Source organism: Haemaphysalis longicornis, unplaced genomic scaffold (genome assembly GCF_048455015.1).
Source record: "Haemaphysalis longicornis isolate Haplotype H1 unplaced genomic scaffold, Haemaphysalis longicornis Haplotype H1 scaffold_1, whole genome shotgun sequence".
Classification (NCBI taxonomy): domain Eukaryota; kingdom Metazoa; phylum Arthropoda; class Arachnida; order Ixodida; family Ixodidae; genus Haemaphysalis; species Haemaphysalis longicornis.
Genome location: NW_027526203.1, coordinates 141,505,172 through 141,524,293, shown reverse-complemented (window position 1 = coordinate 141,524,293; position 19,122 = coordinate 141,505,172). Strand labels below are relative to the sequence as shown.

At 46.6% G+C, this 19,122-nt stretch overlaps 1 protein-coding gene across 1 annotated transcript in view; it reads left to right on the top strand.

Moving 5' to 3' along the window:
• The window catches only part of LOC144137167 (peroxiredoxin-6-like), a 42,508-nt gene extending 31,456 nt beyond the window's left edge, over positions 1 to 11,052 (top strand). Inside the window, exons 3-6 of the mRNA XM_077669451.1 lie at positions 842 to 985; positions 4,889 to 4,962; positions 6,325 to 6,397; positions 10,775 to 11,052. Of these exons, the coding sequence (XP_077525577.1) occupies positions 842 to 985; positions 4,889 to 4,962; positions 6,325 to 6,397; positions 10,775 to 10,900 (417 nt within the window). The 3' untranslated portion in view covers positions 10,901 to 11,052. The remainder of the gene's footprint in view (positions 1 to 841; positions 986 to 4,888; positions 4,963 to 6,324; positions 6,398 to 10,774) is intronic.
• The last annotated feature ends 8,070 nt before the right edge of the window (positions 11,053 to 19,122 follow it).

Sequence of the window (19,122 nt, the reverse complement as noted above, 5' to 3'; positions counted from 1 at the left end):
GAATAAATGAGAACGCTCTCAGAGTGGATCGCTCGTTGGTACGAGATCTGACGCCGCGAACAGCGGCAGTGAGAACGAGCATGCACCCGTGCCGGTCCGGCTGCCCGGGAAGCAGAACAGGGCCATGACGCTGCGCGCAACTGTCAACGTCACGCCGATCTAACGGCGGGGTGCGGTAGGCAGAGCGGGCCCGCGCGGCCGAGCGCAAGAGACAGCGTCGAGACGGTGACGGCGCTGCGAACAGAAAAATTATCATTGAAATTATGATGTGATTGTAGTCGTACTGTCGAACCGTCATGCCGCCAATATAGCTTTAAAGTATTGTGTTGCCGGCGGCTGAACCAGATTATGCTCTCTGAAATCCTTCTGATGCAGGGAGAGTTTGCATCTGTATAAGGTTGTTTTTAAAGTGAAGTGTTGTATGCCTCACTGATGGCGTCTTGCGTCCGAGCATACCCACTGCAGCAAGGCGAACTTTAAACATACTGCAGGGAAACGACGACGATGATGAAATACAGTGCCGGAAGGCCAACTTTAAACACACTGCAGCAAAGCAATGATGATAATGAAATGCATTTTTTAAGCAGTATTGCCATTTGGCTTTGGACGTTGGTGGTGTGGGATTGGACGCTGGCTGTGGACTTCAACTCAACTGAAGTGGATTTTGGCAGTTTGGATTTTCGACTTAGGGAGAGTGGATTTTGGGCTTTGACTTTTACTGAGGTTGCAAGGGAGAAAGCTTCCCACTTTAACCATCTCTCTCATAAGAAAGGGGCTTTGATTTTTTAAGTAAACGTGTATAGTGTTTTGACGACTGCATTTGTCTGTTGCCTTCTTGCAGGACATCGAAGCCTTTGGTGAGCTCCCTGACGGGCCCTTCCCGTATCCAATCATTGCCGATGAGAAGCGCGAGATCGCCGTTAAGCTGGGCATGTTGGACCCTGTCGAGAAGGACAAGGAGGGCCTTCCACTCACTTGCCGTGCGGTGAGTTTTGCGCCCCAACTTCAATTTCTGTCAGAGAAGGGAGGGAGCATTTCTTCTAAGGTATCTGTATCTGCGGAGCGCACCTTGGTGGCTCTCCCTCGCATAGAAGGTGTGTGACATAGCCACGTGTGCATAAGTAAATATACAATGTTATTTGCTGGCGCCATGGCATAAGAATATGGGCCACCTGAAATGCGATTGTGATTTTGGCGCTTTGGCGTGTAAGCGCCTTGTGAAACGGACACTCTGCCATCATGTTTTAGACCACCCGGCTTCATTGTCTGCAAACACACTCCAACTTTTCCGCATTTTGTATGGCTTTTCTTAGATAAATCCAGTCCCCTCACTCCGTACTCAACACTCCAAGCCAGGGTGCAAAAGCTCAGCTCACTCGAACATCAGCGCGTGATGAAAAAAGTACGGGTTCCACATGTCGAAGCTAAAGCTGGGCTGTGAGGCGAGCTGCTGTGGAGGGCTACAGATTAATTTAGGCAACCTGGGGAATCTTTAAAGTGCGTCGAAATCTCTACTACCATGAGAAAAATGGTGGTCGTGGCCGGGAGTGAAACCTCATCTAAGGCTCTACAACGTGTCTGAGCCATTGAGCCAGCGTGGTGGGGTGAAATGCCTGATGAGCTGTCTTGTAAACAAAAATGAGGTTGCGTGTGTCAGTGTTTGGAACCCTGGATTGACGGGTTCACCTGCGATTAGTCACATTTTTTATTTATTTCCTGTTGAACAATTAACATTTCCTGATTTTCTACTCATCCTGTGAATCGGCCCTCGACACTTGCTGAAAGTAGTCATCTGTTCAAGTATTTTATTGCGTAGACTGAAGGACACACTTTTTGCATGTCCATTTACAGTACTTTCAACTTCGTGTTTATTTTTAACCTTGTGACTAAGTTTTGTGAGTGCAGTTCCTGAAGCATTTTTACAGGTCTTTTTGCAGATCAGAGCAGGGCGATGTCATCCATAAATCTGAAGGGGCTCACATATTCTCTATTCACTTGTACCCTGGCTTCTCCCAACCAAACTTCCTAAATAGCCGCTCTAGACATGCTGTAAATAACTTCCATGAGGGTGTCTCCTTGTCTGACCTAATCTGATGTGTACCATATGGAACAAAGCAAATTTTGCAGTGAAGCTGTACACAGCTACACTCCGGTAGTGGTCGATGTCCGTCCATCTACGTGTCGTGTGGACATGGAAAATATTTGTTTCCAGTTTCTCGCGAATGCTGTGTAGCTCTCTATCTAATGCAGTTGTCTTGGAAAAAACATACCTAAAGCTAAATTGGTCGCTAAGACGACTGTATTATTAACTTGTCACAATTATTTCGCAGTGAAGTTGTAAGCGTTGCAGAATTTTAATCTTCTTTCAACACACGGCTTTCTATGGAGGATGCATGGTTACATAAAATGGCAGTAACTCTGTTTTTATCGAACTTTCTCGAGTCAATTACCGTATATGACAGTTACCCGGTAAGGCGGCCCTAACATTGCAGGTTCGTCTACTTTTCGTAGTTGCATAGTTCACATTGAAGTTATATATATTGAGGAGTTTTCATCTGCTTATAATACTTGTGCTTTTCAGGCAGGGGAACACACAGACCCATGTTTTTCCCCTAGAATAAAACTCTGGTCGTTTCATGTTTAACTCGGCGAATTAACCAGCAAGTATGCTCAACCGCAAATAAAATGCAGACTTGCTTTATTTCATGCATAGATGTGTCGCTTGAAATAAAACGTAACACAGCTTCACTGCTGACCCGTTTCTTTATTGGCCCCGAGGACATACCGTGGCGCCACCTACGAATGACGTCACTTGTTGGACGCCGGGTCGGGTTGTCGTCTGCTACAACCCATTTCCTGTGCGTATGCGGCCGCGTGTTTGTGTGTGTGTGTCTGTGGCCACCGCCCCCCCCCCCGCTCCTTTTGAATTTGATGCAAATTAACCAAAAAAGTTGTCTGCAACCCGAATAATCCGAGCGAGCAATCAGCGACTCCCTTTTTCCAGGCAACACCGCCGCGCCCCACAGCTCGTACGCAGCCAGTAACGCCAAGGACGATGCAACTGAGGCCGAGAAAAGTACACTGTAAATTCATTATGAAATACTTGCGACGTGACATGTACGAGACTGTGTGTGCAAGGAAACACCTTGTAACAGCGACGGAAGCGCGTCGCTCACTTGTGATCTCACCGCGCCTACTGCTCGCCTTGCCTGGTAAAGGAATGACTGCGTGAGAACGGTGATCAGATTGCTTCGCCGCGCATGCTTAAAAGTACTGCTATGATGCGCAGTTTGGGTTAAGCAGTGCCTATTACCCCTATAATGTTTTTCATAGTTATTCCCGGATTTGATTAGCGATCACTGCCGTAGCCTGTACTCTGCAGGGCTGATATGTTTACTTTTCGCGACAACTTGTCCGCAATGTATAAATGGTATACGAACGCGAGTTATCAACGCCTGCGAGCGGGTTTGGACATGGCTATATTTAGTTTTCATTAGGACTTCGGCGTGGGAATGTATAATTGTAACGTGGGCTCTTTTATGTTTACAGTGAGCCTGCCTTCCTCTAGCATCAATGAAACTAACGATTGCTCACAGAGGGCGAGGCTGTGTACGAGGCGAAACACGTCGTTAATGAATTGGGGTAATTGGGAGTTTTAAAATAGGAGACCCGAGCGTTGGGGGCCCCCCAAAGTGATGGGGGAACCCAAACGCAACACGCGCGTGCGCGACGAAAGGGTCTCTCGAACCGCTCGCCGCCGGCTTCGGAGCACGTAATCGAATGTTGGGAACTTTAGGCTTAACGTCGCGGCAGATATTTCTTCGCCGCTATCGTTACAGTTGCGAATGAGAGTCCCTAATACAACTTTTCAGTTCACTGTCACCCTCTTTCTTGTATGTGTAACTTTGTGTCCACGTCCGTTTAAGCGATCGATGATCAAGAACCTGCCAAGGCCTCGGCCGATGCTTGCGCGCGGGCACATATCCTTCGGCCGCTCGCCGCACCGCGCGTGAAGGGACCGGCGGTGCCGGGACCGACCTTCGGGGACGGTCGGCGTAGATCGCGGCAGATATTTGAGCATCGCTTTGAAAACCACAGCTGATGACACTACCTAGCACAATTTTTCACCACTCTAACATCCACATTCACCGCTGTCGAATTACTTTTCCACAACTAGCGTGATTTTAAAAAGCGACGACAAGTTGTTGCTGCCGTGACGTGCGTCGGTTGGAGCTGCTCCGTCGGCCGTGCGGGCAGGCACGGCGGTGTGTGCGCGAAGCGTTTCTGCGAGCTTCATGATTCCTTGCTTTACACATTTGTTGCAAACAAGGGAAATCTTGAAACTTAGCTTGGCAATCATCGTAGTCTACATTGTTGATCGGGGAAACGAGCCGCACCTTACGCTTCGGTCGCACACGTACGCCACCACGCTCAAGTTGTTTGCGGAGAATGTACCACAGTTGCTACGGTTATAAAATCCCCATGACGTCAAACTGCGCTTGACGCACTGATAATTAACTTCAAACGACGGAAATTAACGCGAAAATACTTTTAGAACGCGCGTCCTAAGCTAAGTATCATGCGCTGCAAGCCAACTGTGCAGCAAGGTAGGAATGGTGGTCCTACAAGTGACGTCAAAACGATCGCAGCGCCAGCCTCTCCAGTGGTGGGCCTCGCGGCCAATGTTGGAGCGTCCTTTTAAAAACAGCACAGGATATAAATATGTTATGTTTATTGTAATTAAAGCATCCATAAGGGGTGTATGCACTCAGTTTAAGGTCCTCTTTAGTTTTGTACTATCCTAACTCTCAATGTGCTAATTTCTGCAAAATTTGTGTTGTATACCGGACGGTGTTTCCTTCGTAAATAATAATGCGTGTCTCTCCAGGTGTTTATCATTGGCCCTGACAAGAAGATGAAGCTCTCCATGCTGTACCCTGCTACAACTGGACGGAACTTCGAGTAAGTATGCTGTGCCATTAAAGTATCTGCCTACTCTTATCTGTAACTGTTGTACACTTCAATCTCTGGAATATTTCATTACGAAATTTACAGTGTCTACCTTTTGCTCATTTGTGGTGGTGCAATGTGTGTTTGAGGAATTTTCGTAAGTTATACCATCAAAGGGTAGAAAAAAACTGCGCTTTAAGGACAAGACCACTGCAAATGGGACAGGACAAGAGCAGTTTCTGTCCCGTTTTCAATGATCTTGTCTTTGTTGCACAGCTTTTTCTACTCTTGAAATGCAGTACCAACTAGCCCAACAACATGCTGTACTAATCTTTATTCCATTAAACATTTTTTCGATTATATCTTAGCTATGTTACCTGCTTCCAGCACTACCAGTGTCGCGTTCAATAGCCAGAAACACGAAAAGTTTTACAGCCAGTTGGGTGACTTGTGTAGAGTCACCCAAAACTTTATTTAGTCATATGACGGAGCCAAGGTGCGAACAGGTGGAGGCTAAGTATGCTCAGAGAGGTCAGGCGGGCGTACTTGTCTGCAAGGCTGTTCCTTTCTAAGTACATTACCCCATATGAGCACAATGCAAACGAACCGGGAGCGGGAGTTCTAGCAACCAATCGAGGAAATGAAATTTAAAAAGACTCCTTACATGCCCAATCTTGCGATAAGCCGAAGAACAATGATTGCTCATTGGTTACTTCCTCGCAGAAACGCAGTTTTCATGAGTAGAAAGGGCACTTATGAACGCTATTAGCTGTAACATTGATCTTGGGAAAATAAAATACATGAGTAAAACCATTCGCTCACTCACACTGCCTGTTCGTTTGCAGTGTGCTCATATGGGATGACGTTCTCAGGAAGGAAGAGCCTAGCGGATGATAGGCGCAGCTGAGCGGGCTTTTTACCTACACTAACTTCGCAAACTCTTTTCCTGCCCTTCGCCTACATCAAAGGAAGTAGTCCTTCGTTGTAAATCAATGTGGCTACGTTCTTTGCATGGTGCAGCCATTGTAGTGGCCAGAAGTTTTTTCTGTTCTGAGTGGAGAGGTACTTCTGTGTCCATTATTATTAACAGAGAACGGGAATCTGGGAAACAAATTGGTGGTGCTTCAAAAGCAGCATGGGCTGCGGGTATGCGGGCGAGAATGTCGGGGTACGGTTATTGCGAACGCAGTCTATTGCGCTACGTTTTGAAGTAGGAGTAGAGCGTGTTCTCATTGGGCTTTTAGAACGTGTTTTTGGATGCCCTTCACGCTGGTGTTTGTCTGCACTATGGTTATCACGAGCATCAAGAGTTACTTTATTACACGCAGTATTCTACAGCTAACACTAACCCATTTTTAATATTTCGCAATCCAGCGAGGTCCTCCGTGCTACTGACTCCCTCCTGGTGACAGAGACCAGGAAGGTGGCAACTCCTGCTGGTTGGAAGGTAAGTGCGCCTGAAGCTCTTTTTGTTTAAAACGGTTAACCTGCTGTTCTGTTAAGCTTATCTTGGTGCGGAAAATAAATGGGTGAGTAAAATAAATGTAGTCAAGTGAATTTTCTAAGTTTTTGTAATGAGGGTTTGTCTCTCAGTGTGTACTGAAGTCACGATTCTGCTTTTATACGATTGCGGTGACATGTTTGTTTTATCTTGTCCAACTGAGCATGTGCTATTTATGACTGGCGACAATTCCAATGTATGTTATCAAAGCTGCTTTAATGGATGCAGTGTGATTTGGTACAAGTATTAGGATGCTTTGCATGACCCGTGTTGTAATTTCTTAAAAAGGGTCGTGGAGGATTTTGGTGTGTGGGAGGCAGTTGCGTCTAGCCTTCTTGCATTGTGAAACACTGCGCGTTTTCTTATGTAAACACGAGCGGGCAGTGTCATAAGGCTCTAGCGTGACAAGGTCAACAAAACCTGAGTGGGCTTTGACTCTTCTAGTATAGGGATGTTGCCAACTTGGAAAGGGCCACCGACTCAGCTAAGATAAACAGAGAATTCATTCATTTTACAGAGTCATGGTTGAGCTACGTTACGGCTACCCTTTAGGGGTTGGTTTGTTATCTTGTCGTGTACACATGTCTGCACCCTATGACATAGCGTAATTTACAATTGAAAGAGTGATGAAAGTTATAAACTTTGTCTAGTTGCCTTACAAGATTGAAGCCTACACTTCACAGGGACATCTTATGAGTCTCCTACCCGCATACAGGGGTTTTTGAACGAGAAAAGTACATTTGACAGAGTTATTTTCCTCGCACCGTTCTCCCTGCTCATTTGCCGACATCGGCTATGATACCCGCATTCTCGCGCCTAGAGGGCTAAATTTAGCGGACTCCTAGCATTTGTGACTTAACAAACTGTGGGTTCATAAAATTTCACTATCAGTTGTGACATTGGTGAAAATCACGTTTTGAACTCTGCAATAGCACGCAGACTTATTGCCAATGAATATTATGTCATTACGGCATTTGGCATAGCTGCTGTGAACAGCTGATGGTGCTTTCTCCCCTGCTGCTTGTTAGATAGAAACTAAGGTGCTACTCTTCTGATAAATGGTGAAATAATATATGGCTGGGCAATAATATATACTGGGCAATAATATACTACTTGGCAACCTATTAACTAGGCAATGCAGCCTCAAGTAAACCTTGAGCAAATTATGTTCAATGTCATGAGGATTATCAGACATGAATTCTGCCTCCAGGCTTTTGCATTTGTTTTTTTTGTATGTGTTATAATGTGAGCAATATGATCTTTGCCAATATGTAAGGTCAAGCTGAACAGGGAATTGAACTGCGTGTAATTTTGGAATTATTTTAACAGGGAACACTGGAAACTTTGTCAACTAACACTTGTGTATCATAATTTAGTCAGTTTGACTAGTCAGGAGAACATTTAATATTAGCGTTGAGATGATAGTGTGCAGCCAAGACCTGAAAAAAGTAATTCAAAGCAATAAAATTTAAGCACTAAGTGCAAAGGGAATATAGTAATTGTGTCAGACATATGCCCCATAATTTAAAAATTCGGAAAATATGTGCTAAATATGTCCATTTACTGAGTCTCTCGGAATGTAGTACCCGAATGTAGAATTTATATTTGTCAACAGTGAGGACTCAGAAACAGTTACGTGAAGTTGTTGAGCTTAATATAAAGTCGAGATGAAGGGGAGATGCCCATACGGACCTCTTGAAATCAGCCAAGCGAAGCTGTGGCTAAGGTTTGTGAGGTGGAAAAATTGATTTGTTGTTTTTGTGACGGTGAAATAACAATGTCATTTGGTCATGTTTTTCGACGGCCAATAATAAGGCATCAAGAGTTTGATGTGAACTACATGGCTGTTTCTATGATACAATTTATTGCGTACGCTGGTCACGGAAAGTTGGGCCTGCAGGTTTTGGTCTTCTAAAAAAAGCCTATATGAGCAAAAAAAAGAATAGACAAACCCGATATGTGGAGGAACTCTGGATTGGTTGTATTTGTTGAACGTATTAGTACATCAGTGAAAATGTGTGCTACCACAAATCCATGACTCAGTATGTGCGTGCGTGCGTGCGTGCGTGCGTGCGTGTGTGTGTGTGTGTGTGTGTGTGTGTGTGTGTGTGTGCGCGCGTGCGTCCGCGCGTGACACTATAGTTTTGCGGACTCATTGCAGCTATCTTTCCTGTAGAAACAGCCTTTTTTTAGCCAAACACCTTTAATAAGTGGTCGCCATGGAAGATGTTGACACCTTTACTGATCAATAAATGCATAAACATGTTTAGTGTGTGGAAGCGGGAGCGCTTTAAAGCGACCCTGAAGGGAATTTGTCAAGCTCGCGTTTTTGCCTGCTGTGCGTAGACTGGCTCAAATTAACACACTTTTCTTCGCTCATCCGGGCGATAAGGCGGTATTTATTTTATAAAGCCTGAAAGAAGAAAAACTACCATGAGAGGTTTACGACAGCTGCACCAACTAACCGTAGTGACGTCAGGTAAAGGTGCTACGTGATTGGACGCGATTGGACTAGCATTCCAACAAATTTCGGTTTCGGTTCTGTGAAACAACATACTTGGCATCCGACGTTATTGTTGAATGAGCATTCTCGATATCTCAACGCCATACTGCGCTTCTGTCATGTTGTCGGCTGCAAAATGCCTATCACTAGCAATCACTAGCCGAGGCTTATGCACTCGATGAATGCCCTCCTCGTCACCGCAGACGATCAAATCCCATACGCTTTTCCCCCCATCTTTAGAGCTTGCCTCACTCAGGCCTGTATCGTAAAAAGCGTGTTCTCACCAGGCTCAGGGTCTTCTGATTCTGGCCTGTGCCCACCACCCGCAAGCAGTCGGTGCTTATGGCAACAGCACGCCAACGAGAACTCGAGCGCGTCGGTGTTAGTCTGCGCGCCTTCTGCGAACTCGCTCGTGGAGCAATGAACGTCACGGCCCAGAAATGGCGAATTCCGCATACAAAACATCGGCCGAAAGCGAATAAATCAACATACAAAAAAAGGATGTACCCTCGGGGATCCGAACTTGCGACTTAGAAAATAAATACCTAGCGCTCCAGACCACTCGGCCACCAGCCAGCGCTGGCGGTGTTGGAAATATAAGGTATATAATGGATAGCCAGTTGACACTTTCATTGAGTTTTAGCATTTCATACAGCTTTGATGACTATTAGATGTATAGCACTCGTGCAGTAAGCATCCCCCAAAATTCCACAATATCTCATGTCTAGCAATTGCATTTCTTAGACGGAAAAGTGTAAAGAGATGTGTGGTCGTGCTGCTGACCGCTGTGCTTGTTCACGCAGCACAAAAAAGTGCTTCCTACACCCTAGTTTTACGCTGTACGGTAAAAGTTTGTGTATTTTATTTCCTTAGTAACTATATTAACTTCGCTAACTCTTCTGCCGCCTTTAATTGACCTTGGATTTTCCTACTAGCGTACCAGTCAGCGAAGCGTCGCATGTGCACTTGAGCAGCGCTTGGGTGGAGCGACCTGGACATAGAGCTTGATACAGGGTACAAACTAACAAATTAAAGGACACTTTCTTCCATTCACAAACGTGTCGTGGCTTAGTTTCAATTAAGCGAACGAATTGCGACGACCCGTAGGCGGCCGGCGGACTAAACGTGGGGCGGTTGACTCTGTTGGAAGTTCGGCGAGCCATGCTGCAGCGCAGTCAAGCGAAGTAATTTTTTCCTGATGTCACACGAAAACGGTACAGAAAATGGGCGAGAATGCAGAGAGGACAGCATTTTCGAATTGATTTTTCTACTAAACAAATTCGCGTAAACGACCCCAGAATGGGTGAAACATGGCCTAAGGACTCCGGATTAGAATTTGCCCTAGTAATCCCGCAATGTTTGTAAATAACTTCAGGGTCCCTTTAAGCAGTGCTCTTTGGAAGCAAAAGAAAACTTGCATTTGTTGAAGCATGGTGAAAATGGCATACGTAAAGCACTGAACCCCGCGACCCTTGTGCTTAGAACGCATGTACAAAGCTTCCACTGAGCAATGTGAGATGGTGCAGCTTGCATCGGAACCCGCACAGTTCCATGATCACATTTCATTTGTTCAGTGACTGTGCATGAATGGCCAGTATTGGTTTGTCAAACGAAATTAGGGCTTATTTCCCCATGGGTTGATTAATTTAAAGGACTTTGCTTCATATTAATATGGTTCTTCTAATGACTTTTTTTCTCGACATTTCGCAGAATAAATTTTCTTTCCTTCCCGCTATCGTAATCTTTGATGAAAACTTGAAGGTAAACGATGCTGCAGTTTCTTACACCTTGTCGCGCTGCCTTACTTGCACATTTTGCAGAAAGGGACTCCCTGCATGGTCCTGCCATCAGTTACAGAGGAGGAGATTCCCAAGCTGTTCCCCACAGGTATCAAGCAGTACGATGTGCCTTCCGGGAAGAAGTACCTTCGCACCACCATGGATTGAGCAATGGCTGTGCGAAGACGCACCGGCTGGCGGCTTCATCCTGGATCCTTGTGCTTCCTACACGCAGCTCACATGCTTATGACGGTGTGGCAGTTTCCTGTTTAACTGGAACGTTTATTATGCATACATTAATAAAGTACATTTTTTGACCACTGCTCTCATTCTGCATATTGCGATGGGCCAGTTCTGAATTATGAATCCGGCTCGAAGTTTGATTTTATAACTCAGGAAAAGAAAAAAAGGTTTTGTAAAGTGCAAATTATATCTATTAAAGCAGAAGGGCACTTTTCTACTTAAAAAGGGTGCGTACTTTTTCTTTGCTCTAAATCTTGCAGGAAAAGTCAAAACATGTTTGTCATGCTCATACTTGGCTTTGGTATTTGTACTACCGCTGTCGCCTCGACGCTCTTTCGCCAGATCAGGCAGCTGAGGTCTTTTCCATGAAGAGTGATCCGTGTGCTGAATAGTCACGACACTGCAAGGTACGCCCTACCTACAGGCCTGTTAGGTAGGGCCTAAATCGAAGCGTTTTAATGTTCCGTCCTCGCAGTGAAGTCGTCCTGGTATCAAAGTACTCGAGGTCACGCAGGGAGTCTACATATGTCTGTTCTAATATTCATTCCCAAGATTAAAATGTCGTCAGACCACCGCGGTTGGGCAGTGTCTAAGGTGCTGTGCCCAAGGATGCGGGTTTGATCCCGGCCGCAGTGGCTGCTTTTCTGATGAAGGCGAAAAGGAAAAACGCCCGTGTGAATGACATTTCAGCGCACATTAAAGATCTCCAGGTAGGCGGCCAAAATTACTCCGGAGCCCTCTACTACGGCGCGCCTCATCTCCGGCGTTGCGTTGGCGCATTAAACCCTACAATCAGTCAAACTATATTCTTCGACATTGTCGGAATGGCGAAATCGGATTGACGTCTGCTTCATAACGCGTGGGACCCAGGTTCGATTCCGACCACAGCAAGTGTTTTTTTTTTTCTTAAGGCGCTTGATGTGCCTTCGCTTATCACAATCATTTTGTGCAACCTATTGTTTAAATTTGGCTTTTCCGCAGTGCTTTTTTGTGACGCCGTCAGGGCGCTATCAGTGAGGCATAGAAAGCGACACCTTAAAAATTGTGGAATCACCGCGGTTTGGCCCAGCAACACCAGGTGGCGTTCATATAAAAAAGAATCACGAAGACAACACTCCTCACGTGAGGAATTTCGAAATCATTACGTTTTAGTTGATGCTATATGACCTATGCCTAAGCATCGGTCTGTGCTGGCTATGTCTTCTTCTGGTGCGACAATGTCTACATCACCAGAGAACTGTAAGCGTGGTTTTAGGGACGCTGTCTGGTCCCGCATAGGCAACTTAGGCAGTCTTAAGAGGGGCAACAACGTAGACTTCTAGCCATTATACATAGGCAGCTGTGTCGATCCACACCGATGTGTTGAAAGATGACGGGTTTAAACTGCGACTGATGGCTGTCGAGCAGAGCCCGCATAGATGTCATTTTCAAACCGTTGCGCAACGTAAAATTCAGTAATACTGATACCTTCTGCTGCTTCCAAGTTATACAGCTCCCATTTACGCGGGCAGGCTAGCCCGCGATCCCCTCTCCCAGTGGGGCGAGGATTGCTCCTTGCGCCCCCTCTCTCTGACAGGGGGTACGGGATGACCAATGCGCGGTGGTCCGTGGGCCACGTGGGGCTTGACGTAGAGGCCCCGCCCAAGGGAACTGCTCGCTGGCCCGCGCGTCGGTATGACCCAACGTTACTAGATTGGGCATGACCCGGGAGAGATGGCCGAGTCCAGTCTCTGCCCAGGTGCTGTGCTGCAGCCTACTCGCTTTGGCGTGAGCGGCCGCTGTTTTCTCACCAGCGTGAGGTAAGCTAACGTACTGGGAGTCGGACTTGCATGCACCCTCTGGCTTAAAATCCAGCTGTTATTGTTTGTTCGGTCAGTCTGGTGGTCGGTTCCGGGCCTATCCGGCGTCCATCGCCCGCAGCGTGAATCCGTCTCGCTGTGCACGGAAGCCAGGAAGTTCCGGTGACGTCACCAACAAACAAAACACCAAAATAAAACAAAAGCTACGCAATCAGCAAGGTTTTCAAGTCAAGCTTATTTGTAAACGTAAAATGGAAGCTGATTAAAAACTTTTCAATGAACAAAACCTTCCTTTCTGCGAGTACCTTCAGAGATCGTTTACGCATGTTGCGCCATCTGTTAATGCACACAGAAAAAAGGGGTTGAATGTCGTCTGTGTCGGCTGCATTGTTCTGCACTGTCGCCGGACGACAAAATCGACGAAACGTCGGGCATCAAGCATACCATTTCACGTCTTTTAGTGAGCTGCGTAAGCGTTGTTGCACGCCGGTGGCGCAATTTGGGTGTTTGTTGCCGTGCCGTAGCGCTTGCCCCACTCAGATGCGCTTTCCGCGCGGCCAATGTCGACAACTTTCTGTGGCAATGCATGATGATGATGATGATGATTTCTATTGGTTTCCCCTTTGTATCGGGGTGATGACATGTCATCTTACCAAAAAGGACTAATATACATATGTTTTACACTTTTGGTTTAATACTAGCGCTGCTTAGGGCAGGCACAAAAAGCTTATTAGGCACAAAATACTTTTTTTTTTCCTGTTACAGGTGGTAACTGTCCTAGGCAATATTCCCCTCTCTGCTTTTCGTCCACCAGCATTCTAATCTTCTTTTCGTCCCCTCGACAGCCTTGAAGGTAACTTCCTCTGTGATACCCTTAAATCCTAGGGCTTCTGAAAGCCCAATATTCCCTTCATGTAGATTTGGATGGATACCCTCACATTCTAACACGATGTGCCGCATAGTTTCTGTTTCTTTTCCGCAGACCACGCATACCCCATCATTTTGTGAATACTTCCCCACAAAACTCTTAGTTCGCAGGCAACCTGCTCTAGCCTAAAAAAACAAAGCACTGCCCTGGGAATTATCGTAGAAATTTTCCTTTCTGATGTTCATCTTCTCAGCCCTGTACATCTCTAACGACGTTTTAGCTTCCATTTTTTTCCTCCATTTATTCGTTTCAATCTGCCTTGCCTCTTTTTTGGTTACCTTGGCTGTTTTGGATTCCCCACTGTTCTTTCCGTATTTCATCGTTAGCCTTCTAGTCTTTCTTAACCACTGCGTGTCCACGCTTTTCAAGTATAGGTACCTAAAAACCTTAGTTGCCCACCTTCGTTGATCCATTGCCCTCAACCTCATCTCAAAGCATATTTTACTCTGAGCCTCTCTAACTTCAAACGACGCCCAGCCCAGTCAAGGCTACGGAGCCGAACCACGCCTTTTCGCTGCGCACCTGGAAGTAGTTCAACAAAAATAATTGACTGGTGGTAACCTCAGAAGTTCAAGAATATATAATTCTTCTGCTTTAGACTTGGATTGATAATGACACTAAATTACTAGCCAGAATGTATATGAAACAGATAAGATAAATTTCTAATTTTTGGATTTTTTTGGTTGAGGCTGTTGCTGCTGGCATCGGAATGGTTCCCTCCCGAATAAAAAATGGCGTCATTGTCGACGGCTGTCGGCAGCTCGCCACTTCATTCTGCGCATAAGATTTTCAAGAAGCTTTGCTGTCCAGACAAACGAAGCGAGTGGTTTGCAAAGTGTATGCCCAAGTGCGACTGATGCGACCGGGGCTCTCCGCCGTTACTGCAATTCGTTCCTTTAGCCCCTTTGCCGCCGTAAGCGAGCATGTACGTAAGCATGTGTGCACGCTGATCTTTCGGTGTACCGCGCCCGCGCTATGTAAGTACGCTACACATGTCGGTGGTGCTGCGCAGTTCTGAGGTCCAGAAGAGTTATCGCTGCACTCCGTCAAAACTTCAGCGCTTACAAAAGCCACTTCTCTTCTGAACGATACGGAGTTGGGCGGTATAGTCCATGGTAGGTCTGAGTTCTCCAGTCAAAGCGTTGGCTCGTGTTTACAAACAAACGAAGCGTGGGGAAGGAGACGCCAATATGCCTGCATGCTCGGTGATCGTGGTTCAGCGCACTCACCACGGTGCTCATGTGAAGAAATGGAACTGTATCAAATGCCTATCTGTCACGCCGAAACTCAAAGCGAAACCAGTTTATTGGGAACTAATTTGGCGCACTAACGCACAGCGGTTAGCTCCCCTCCCCCTATAGCTTTCGCTCCATTGCCACAGAAAGTTGCCCGCGTATTCCCTTACTGGTCAGGAAAAAAGTAGACTCTCGCACTGTATAAGGACCCTTGGTAACCAGGGGCCCTATTCTCGACTGCACAAATTGCCGGCAATTCAGGCAATTTTCCGGAAGTCTTTTCTGATTGGCTTTCAATTTTGGTCACGTGCTTCCGGTTGACAAATCGGTTGTGTGTGCTGTCGTCATTTTGACGTTTCATGTCGTCAGCAGACACCAGTTCTAAAGTTTGCCTTCGTTCTCGTTACTAAAGGCGCATAATTCTTGGCCGGCAATGAAAAACCAGACTAAATGCAGCGGACATGGCAACGTAAGCCTGTCTTTGCTATTCAAGAACAATACTGCTTGTAATACACACCCCCTCTGTGATTGGCTGAGAAGGCGTGACGTAATTTAAACAGTTGACGGGAACGATTACGTCATGCATTGGCAACTTCAGCCTGCGTAAAAGTGACGTAATGCTACGTAACAGCTTGAAAATGGCGGCTGTTTTTGTCGCAAAATACAAGCAAAATAGGGCACAATATTGCCCCGGCTTACAGCGCCGCGAAATGTGCGGCAATTTGCAGCAGGCGCAGTTTCGCATGCGCGCTCTTTAAAGCATGTTTCCTACCGAAACAAATTATAGTTTCAACTGCTTCCAAGTCAGCGATCATGAAACATACAAATAACATGCAGTATTTTGCTTTTATGTTTGGCAATGAAATAAAAATTATTTGTTTGGCGTAACCGCAACATAAGAGGGCAGTACAAGCCTCTCCATGACAAAGAGAACCCAATGCATGGCATTTGTCCATACTTGTCCTAGTAAGCTGTTGGGTCACATGATCGAACTCAAGAGAAAAATAACAATGAAAAGTGACTATTTAGTTCATTACAGCGCTGAATGCAGTCGAGCTTGACGAATGAGTGAATCGGCGACATCGGTGTGCTACGCGGTTATCAGGCGTAGCGCTTCGCTGCTCTTATGTGTCATAGAAGCGATGGTCGCAGCCGTCTTTTTCTGTGATCACGCCATAAACTTGTAACATAGCAGCAGACGATGGCGTGCTGGCGGTGGCGGCAGGGAAGGTGATAACGCAACAAAGCTTGCATTGAAGCAGAGCGTCCAGCTATGTTAATAAAAGCGATTGAAAGAAATAAATAGATGCGGTAAAAAAATTGTGTGATGTTCTTTAGCTCGACATCCGCCTTTCGCTCGCTTTTCGATCAACGTTACTCGATTGCCTTGTGGTGTTGGCGCCAAATTTGACCTCCAGAAATGTGTTTTTCTTGTCAGCCTCAGCTACCGTCTTAATTTTTATAGTACATGCCAAGTGTTTTTATTTCTTTCTTGCACAATATTTGATACCTTGGTAGCGATCTTTATGAGTGACTCGTCAAATTACACTGCATGTCGTCATAGCTATAGGTGCAGCACGTGACTGATTGCTTACGTCGTGCTTACGCAAAAAAACATGGGCGAAATGCCGGCAATTTGTGCAGTCGAGAATAGGGCCCCAGCAAACCCGGAAGAAGAAAAATTACGCGTTCGAAGGGAAATCCTGATTGATTGTAGGGTTTAACGCGCCAACGCAACGCAGGCGATGAGGCGCGCCGTAGTGGAGGGCTCCGGATAAATTTTGACCACCTGGGGATCTTTAACGTGCGCCGAAATCTCGAACACACGGGCGTTTTCGCTTTTCGCTTCCATCAGAAAAGCGGCCGCCACGGCCGGGAGTTGAACCCGCGTCCTCGCGATCAGCAGCATAACGGCTTAGCCACCGCGGCGGATCGAAGGGAGATCTTGCTGCGGTAGGGAACAAGAGCGGCTAACTCATTAAGCGGAGCTATGGTGGGCGGCGCTCTCTTTCGGTTTTAATTTTTTCCTGTTTTTCATCGTTCTATTTAGTGTTCAACAGATGGCGCAACTTGTGTAAACGACGTCCACATGTATTTGCACAATGAAAGGTTTTATTCAATGAAAAGTTTTATTGATTTCCATTTTCTGTTTGCAAATAAACCAGACTTGAACACTTTTCTGATTGCGTAGCTTTTGTTTTATTTGGTGTTTTGTTTGTTAATGACGTCTCCGGAACTTCATGGTTTCCGTCCACAGCGAGACTACAGTGGCTAGAATTGTAGCGAGACGGAATCACGCTCACCCGCAGCGCTTCGGTGGCTCACGCCGCTGGACCATCCGCTGCTACCCGCCGTGATGGCTCAGTGGCTAAGGCGTTGCGCTGCTGAGCACGAGGTCGCGGGTTCGATTCCCGGCCGCGGCGGCCGCTTTTCTGATGGAGGCGAAAAGCAAAAACGCCCGTGTGTTCGAGATTTCGGCGCACGTTAAAGATCCCCAGGTGGTCAAAATTAACCCGGAGCCCTCCACTACGGCGCGCCTCATCACCTGCGTTGCGTCGGCGCGTTAAACCCTACAATCAATCAATCACCATCCGCTGCTGATTACCTGCCCTGTGCGGCCGTTGTGGCTTAGCGCGTACGGTCGGCAGGTACCTCCCTCTCTGTCACAGGGCTAGGAGTGTTTTACCAGGGTTGGTTGTTTCACCCTGGAAAAGACGTAATTAAATCCAGTTCTGAAGAGCTACTTCGTCTTCTGGGAGTGACTGCACACGCGTGGCGAGGGCCGCAGGTGCCGAATACGGCTTGGCTCGCTCGAGCCCATGGTGGGCATCTTGGCAGCCTGCGCTGAATTGTGCAGGTGAGGCCCCTATTGTATAATAATAGTGTACTTTATGCACATAATCTACATTTTGGGATTGCACATGAACCGTAACAAAATATTCTGCACAACCCGCGAACTGTTCCTCACAGTAGCCGAACATTTGGCGCAGTCGAAGTGCCCTCGACAGTAGCTTCTATTGTGCCTATACTGTTGACACTTAATGCACAATGTGGGTTTAGTACGTGCGATGGGGCGTGCTTTCTAATAAAGCCACCTTTCACAGAGAAAATGCATTGTGATTCTGGAAGAAGCTAGTACTATGTGCCTAGTTTTTCTTGTTCTGTCGTCGATTCTTTTGATTACCGTAAAGCCATTACCACACAGGTATTCAAGCAGCTCAGACCTCCTGTTGCCGCCGAGATCGAGTTCACAGATAACGCTTTGCGATGTATTGTGACCTCTGTGATGGGTGATTTTGTTGTAGCTCGCCAGTGATGTTCTGCGTGAGGAGGTATGTTCGTCGAACTGTATGTATGTATGTATGTATGTATGTATGTATGTATGTATGTATGTATGTATGTATGTATGTATGTATGTATGTATGTATGTATGTATGTATGATTGTATGTATGTATGTATGTATATAATACTGCCGACCTTTGAAACAAGGTCCTTGACAGGAGTGAGCGATACAGTATACAGATGACACAGCATAGAAGAACATGTATATGAAAGCAGTTCACTGGGGTACTGCCAGGGAACCATACAGCACCTCATACAACATCAAGCCGGGGAGGAGCAAAATTTTACGACAGGGGCGGTATTCTCGTGTTTTGTCCCTTTTGTGTCCCTTTCAAAGGTGTCCCTTTTGAGCGAGCCCTGATTCGCTAAAAGAAAACAACCGGATGTGACGTAACGCAAGCGTGGTGGACCTACTGCGTTTTACCGCGGCTTCTTCGAACAGGCGATTTCAATTTCAAACAGGCGGTTTTTGGAAGCAGCCATGAATGCGCCGATTATTGCCTTGTTGGCTCGCCGGTGGAAGAAGCGGTCGAGAAGCAATGTAGACGCGTTCGATATGCCCCGAGAAGCATTCCGCCAGCATTTCCGCCTCTCAAAGAGGACCGTGCGGTGGCTGTGCGACGAGCTCTGGGACGAACTTGGTCGGCGGACGCGCGGGCTCAGCGTCGACGAGCAAATGTTATGCGCCCTTCGGTTCTTCGTTACCGGTGGCTTTCCGTCAGCGGTCGGCAACGAAGGAACGACCTCGCTGACGGAGCCCTCCATGGGCCTGTGCATCTACGCCACCGCCATCACACTGTGAAATAAACCATCGTCTGCGATCTAGCTAACGGTCAGCAGGT